Source organism: Camelina sativa, chromosome 10, assembly GCF_000633955.1.
Source record: "Camelina sativa cultivar DH55 chromosome 10, Cs, whole genome shotgun sequence".
Taxonomy (NCBI): Eukaryota; Viridiplantae; Streptophyta; class Magnoliopsida; order Brassicales; family Brassicaceae; genus Camelina; species Camelina sativa.
In genome coordinates, this window is record NC_025694.1 from 23,070,655 (window position 1) to 23,077,468 (window position 6,814).

At 35.4% G+C, this 6,814-nt stretch overlaps 2 protein-coding genes across 2 annotated transcripts; both read left to right on the top strand.

The window, feature by feature from the left end:
- LOC104720636 (glutathione S-transferase T3-like) lies at positions 2,248 to 3,534 on the top strand. The gene is made up of 3 exons (XM_010438517.1): positions 2,248 to 2,652; positions 2,707 to 3,257; positions 3,414 to 3,534. The coding sequence occupies exons 1-3, from the start codon at positions 2,248 to 2,250 to the stop codon at positions 3,532 to 3,534; spliced, it is 1,077 nt and encodes a 358-aa protein (XP_010436819.1).
- On the top strand, positions 3,993 to 4,601 carry LOC104720637. Its single transcript, XM_010438518.1, has one exon. It carries the CDS (start codon positions 3,993 to 3,995, stop codon positions 4,599 to 4,601), a length of 609 nt encoding a protein of 202 aa, XP_010436820.1.

A 6,814-nucleotide genomic window follows, 5' to 3' on the forward strand; every position in this document is an offset into this window, starting at 1 on the left:
GCAACATTCATCTGTAACGCGTTACAGCTGAGTTATGGTTACACGTCAGCGATTTCTGACGTGGCGTCTGACGTAACAATGGCATTTTTGTAATAACGTTTATTCCGGTAACATAATACAAGGACACGCTGAGTATTTTGAAAATACCTGAAATATTCTAGTAATAAAATCTTTTTTGTGATTCTTATAATATTACCTAATTTGGATAACATTTGAGTAAATCACCCCTATAACAATCAAAATAATTATTCAGTTACAGCCCTTTCTTATCATAAATATAAATAACAAATAGTTTTCTAAACACCTAAAAAATCGAGGAAAAGTGGGTTCCACCTGTACGAAAGATGTCTTACCATTCAAATTTTTAAAATAAACCTTCTAATTGTCATAATTTTAAATCAATGTCTGTAAATCAAATCGAGCAAACAAAACCTCCGCAAACATTTAAATAAGAGCAACAATATTACAATTTGAAAATCAATACCAACCCAAACAAAACCAAATTAAAAAACTAAAAATTAAAATAGAGCACAACACAAATCACATCCAATCCAAATATAAGCACACATGGGCCTTAGAGCATGATTACTAGTATAACTCTCTGGGTTACTCTCTGTATTAGGGCCCAAATTTGTAATATAAAACCTATATTTTAGTCCAACACGCAGAGTATCGGTTCTGTGGGAAGGGTTTGGAGCAACAGCTTAAGTAACGCGACGTGACAGTTGGTGATTGGTGGATTCAGAAATATAAAAGGTAATTTTTTTTTCCTCATTTTTTTTCATTCTTTCCCCACATCTCTCTTCTCTCTCGTCTCTCTCGTTCGTGGGAGATAAACAGTCGATTCTTCTCCTACAGAAAAATCAACCGATTACCATCGAATCGTTGATTTTTCCGGCTAAATCTCGATGGTTGTTGGTCATACGAAGGGCAATTGGAGACTGAATTGGCGTAACCCAACCTATTAGAGTTTGTCACTTCGGTTCTCAATCTTTGGCGACGGCGAATGTTTCACAGTGGTGGGACAACGATGGCGGAGGATTGGTGGGACAACGGCGGATGTCCGACGAGGTCCACCGTCTAGCGAATCGGAGAGATACGGTTCGTCTTCTAATCTATGATTGTTTGTGTAAACCCTAATTTATCACCAGTGGTCTTTAATTGTTAGGGTTTCATATTAATTCGATTGCTTGTTAGAATTGTTAAAATTTGATGTCGATTTGACTTATTAGGCATCGATTGTGAGATTAATTTGATGTTCACTTGGTTTTGAAATTTTTTTGTAGGATTTAGGGTTTCGGTTTAACTACTGATTATTGTCTGATAGTTTTTTATGAATGAGTAGCTTTTTGTTCTTGCTTTGTGTTATAGCTTTTGTGTAAGTTTGATGTTTGATGTAAGTTTAGTGTAAGTTTTGTGTAAGTTTAGTTTGATGTTTGATGTAAGTTTAGTGTAAGTTTTGTGTCAGTGTAAGTTTCGGTTTAACTACTGTCTTGTGTAAGTTTAGTTTGATGTTTAACAAGATTGTCCTGTTTTCTACGAGGTTCTCATGAACTGGATATAGCGGTTAAATGGTGAAGAGTGGTTTTCATGAAGTGGTTTAGCGGTTGGACAGTCAAAATTGATAAGGTATGGTCCTATATCTCTCTTATATGTTGTTGTATAATTTTGTCTGAGTTGTGATTGGGATGAATGAGTTGGTGTTATAGATTGTTCTTGTTCTTGTTCTACCTTGAAAAGGTTTGGTCCTCTATTATGTTTTTTTATAAAACTGTGAGTTCTTGTTCTATTTTGCTGTTTTCTTTTTTTGCTCAAGTGTTTTTAAATCTTTGGGAAACCCGATTGTTGTTCTTTTGCTTGTGAAGGTAAAAATTTGTTTTGATTTTGAATAAAAAGCATAATTACACTGGTTTATTGAGAAACATGATAGAATTTGAAATTAGTATTGACTTTAAACATCAACTTTTGGAAAATTTGGTACACATGTAGATTTTCTGAAAAGTTATTCAGTTGTCTACTCATAGATTTACTGAAAAGTTTTTCTCTTCACATGTAGATTTACTGAAAAGTTTTTCAACTAAACACTCATTAGCCTTTTACTCAATAAACCTTTACTTTTTTTATCTAACCTTCAGTTTCAAAGCTAAACTAACCTTGAGTTCAATATAAACCCCCATTGTTAAACAATATAAACCCTCAAGCTACAAACCCTTTTCGTTAAACATAAGCTTTCATTAAACAAAAACAATGGATCCTAGAAATCCTTATCGTTTGTCAGATGAAAATTTTGTTGATCTTTTGAATTCTCAAAAAGTTCCCAACGTTTCTGATAATCCGAACCCTCCACATTCTGCTCAATCCTCTCAGCCGATTCAATTTAGCAACCCATTTTCTTCTCAGCCACCCCACTTTACCTCAACATTCTCTTCTCAGCCACTCCACTTTACCTCAACATTCTCTTCTCAGCCATCCCATTTTAGCTCAACATGCTCTTCTCAGAATCTTAACTTTAGCCCAACATCCGATACTGAAGACTGTATTGAGGTTGAAGAGACTGAAGAAGACGGAGGCAGAGGAAGTAGGAAGAGGTGGACTGCAGAGGAGGATGTCAACCTCATAAGTGCTTGGTTAAACACAAGCAAGGATCCAATTGTAAGTAATGAGCAGCAGAAATATAGTTTCTGGCAGAGAGTTGCAAAATATTAGAAAGCAAATGATGGATCAGCCGCCTCAAACGCAAGAGGGCAAACACAGTGTAAGGCTAGGTGGAACAAGATAAACCACCAAGTCAACAAGTTTGTGGAATGTTACGCACAAGCGTGTACAAGAAGGAAGAGTGGAGAATCAGAAGATGATGTCTTGAGAATGGCGTATGAGCTTTACAATAACGACATGAAGAAGCCATTTCTCCTTGTACATTGCTGGAGGGAGTTGAAGCACGATCAGAAATGGATTACTGAAGAATGTAGCCACAAGCGGACTAAGCTTGCATCTGAGGCTCCTACTTCGAGTAATGATGGAGCTGAGAAGAGGCCTCCGGGGGTTAAAGCTGCTAAGAACAAAGGGAAGAGACCGACTGTTAGTATTGATGTCGACGATGGTTCTGTCCGTAAGTTAGACAAGATCATTGCAATGAAGGATCAAGAACAAGCAGCTAAAGAGAAGCACGGCAAAATGAGATTGCTAGACAGCCTGTTTAACAAGAGTGAACTAACACCCGCTGAAGTTGCTCTTAGAGACAAACTCGTAGATCAAATGTTGACAAACATTTAGGTTTCAATTATTTTCATTTGTTATGTCTAACTCTTCTGTGTCTTTCTCATGTTGTCACTATTCTATGTCTCTCATGATTTTATGTTTTGTGTTTAATAAGTTTTGTTGTGCTTAACTCTACCTGTATTCTTTTGTTTCAGGTTTCGGGAACACAAATGTAGCTGTGGAACATGTCACGTGAAGAGAAGAAGTTTGCTTGATGTGAAACATGTCACAGATTTGGGAAACATGTCACGGATGTGGAACATGTCACGGATGTGAAGTAGTTTGTTTACTTGTGTCTTTTGAGTGTATGGCTAGGATGGGTTTTGAGTGTCGGTTAGGACAGTATGAAGTGTATGGCTAGGATGGCTTTTGGTTGTATTTGTTTGGCAAGGACAGTCACATGTGTATTTGTTTCACAAGAGGACAGTCACGGCTTTGCTTTTGTAAGGGTTGTATTGCTTTTGGTTTTATTTTAACCCGTGAAGTAGTTTGTTTGCTTGTGTCTCGAGTCTTAAGTCTATATATTGGTGTATTTTTCTTTTCCATTTGCAACCAAATTTGCATTGTGTTCCGATTCTTCTCAAGTTTTTTCTCTTCACTTTCCTCCTATCTTCACTACTCAAACTCCTCCTCTACCAAAGAAAACTCCTTCTCTATTAGAAAAAATCTTTCTCTATTACTCATTCTCTACTCAAACTTCCCATAAGCCTTCTATTATACCCAAATTGCCAAAAATGTCTAATTGGAGTTCCGATCAAGAAGTTGATGATATTGTAGAAGAGGAAGTTGATAGTATAGTGGAGGAGATCCAATACAACTACACTCACCCAGATGTACCACCAGCTCCAATAATCCGAAGAGTGCACATTGAGAGAGACCGCGAAGAAGGCCACACTCGGTTGTGGAATGATTATTTTAGTGATAATCCGACTTACACTAACGATATGTTCCGTCGTCGCTTTAGAATGAACAAACCATTGTTCCTTCGTATTGTTACCGCTATTGAGAATGGAGTACCATACTTCAGACAAAGACGAGATGCTACTGGAAGGCTTGGTCTTTCTGCACTTCAAAAATGTACGGCAGTTATTCGTTTGATGGCTTACGGATATTCGGCAGATGCGGTGGATGAATATTTACGACTCGCTGAAACAACCTCCCACAAATGCCTTCTACATTTTGTCGAGGGAGTTATAAATCTTTTTGGCAACGAGTATCTCAGAAGACCTACAGCGAAAGACCTCCAACGATTACTGAATATTGGAGAACAACGCGGTTTCCCCGGAATGATAGGGAGCATAGATTGTATGGATTGGGAGTGGAAGAATTGTCCCACTGCATGAAAAGGACAATATATACGTGGATCTGGTAAACCGTCAATCGTACTAGAGGCTGTGGCATCACAAGATTTATGGATTTGGCACGCATTTTTTGGACCACCGGGTTCGTTAAATGATATCAATGTCTTGGACCGCTCCCCGGTGTTTGATGATATCCTAGAGGGCCGAGCTCCGAGAGTTAGATACGTTGTCAATGGATGGCAATACAAAATGGCGTACTACCTCACGGACGGTATCTATCCCAAATGGGCAACTTTCATCCAATCTATTACACTTCCACGTGGTCGAAAAGCAAAACTCTTTGCTCAATGGCAAGAAGGATGTCGTAAAGATGTAGAGCGTGCATTTGGAGTCTTGCAAGCTCGATTTGCAATCGTGAAGAATCCCGCACTTTTTTGGGATAAAGGAAAAATAGGGAAAATAATGTGAGCATCTATCATCTTGCATAACATGATAGTGGAAGACGAACGACATGACCACAATTTCTACGAACCAACGGAATTCCATCACGGAGAAGGAAGCGGAAGTTCTCATGTCGATTTATCATATTCTACAGATATGCCAACAAATCTACATAATATGATGGACATTCGAAATGATGTTCATGATACACAAATGCATGATCTTTTGCAAAAAGACTTGATTGAGCATATTTGGCAAAAATTTGGTGCAACCGCACAATAAATCTTATTCCAAATTCTGTTTAATATATTTAATATTTTGAATTTTATAATTTATGTTTAATATTCCGAATTTTGTAAAATATGTTTAATATAAATAATATAAATATTTTTTATACATGATAGATTAGTAAAATTTTATAATTAATTAACAAAAAAAATTAAAAAATATATTATTTTAATGAAGAGTAACCTTCATTGGATTACTCTAATGGAAGGATGATTTTGGTTAAGTTCTAACTGGGTTACTTTAATTATTTTAATATTAATTATATGGTTAATTAATTCTTGAGTAACTCTCTCAAGTTGCTGGAGTAATAATGCTCTTACGAATCTAAAATTACAGCAACCAAAAAAATGAATTGATTAATCAATTAGAGAATCAAAGAAAGACTACATATTTAAATTTGTTAAAAATAGAACTCCAGTTAACACTTACGTTCAACGAAATAACTAGTGTGCCAAGCCAAGAAGAAATCACCCAAACACGGGGGAAAAAAATTAAAATGTTCAGCATCGATACTATGGATAATTGAAACAGAGTACGAGCATAAAAAAAACCTTAAAAGCCTTCTACTGTCCCGTAGATCCAAAGAATGATCATCTCTTATCCGTTTAGGAAGAGATCGACGGCAAAGAAGAAAACAACCAGTTACAAGACACTTGCTCAAACATGAGTAATACAATCCCAACTCAATTAAATTCCACTATTCACCCAAAATATCCCAAGAGTTTAAGGCCTAAAGTGATAATTGGACCCAATCGATGTCAAACAAAATTAACACAATAAACAACCAATTGTAAGTAATTTTAAAACTTTGAAGCAAATTACTCACCCAGTAAGAATGTTACACAATCACTGAAGCATTCACAAACAATCCTCCCTCATACATTTTATTAAATACCTACCCAAAAAAACAAAAAAGGAACTACAACCACGTATAGAAAAATGCAATAAACAATCTAACTAACGGATGACAGGGAAATTTTAAAAATAGACCAAAAACAACTACAGCCACAAATCAACATACACTATAGAATATAAACTTATGAAATTAAATTAAAGCAAAAACTAAACCAATTTTGTAAAGAAACACAACATGATTTAAAATTATTTTTAAAAAAATCTTCGCAGTCACTTGTATTTATACACTATATCTTTATATTATTTCGTTTAGATGTGTACAATTGTAGCGTTTATTTTTTATGAATTATGAGGATGTTGTTTTTTGTTTTTGAGGATTCAATCTTATCATTGACTGATATTGTTCCCAATACATTTATTGTATTTTAGATTTTCTAATTAACTGCTTATGAAAACCCTTCATACGTTGATGTTGCAATAATAATTTTTTTTTTAAAATAATTATCTTCTGTGTAACTGATTATGTTTGTATGCCCATGTTTTGGTCTAATATCAATAAGATCCTTTCTGTTTTTCTTTAGTTGGCTTTGAAACCAATTTTGAATTAAACAAATAATGGTTCGAATTATGGTGTTAATAAGTAATATAAATTCTTATGTATATATATTGTA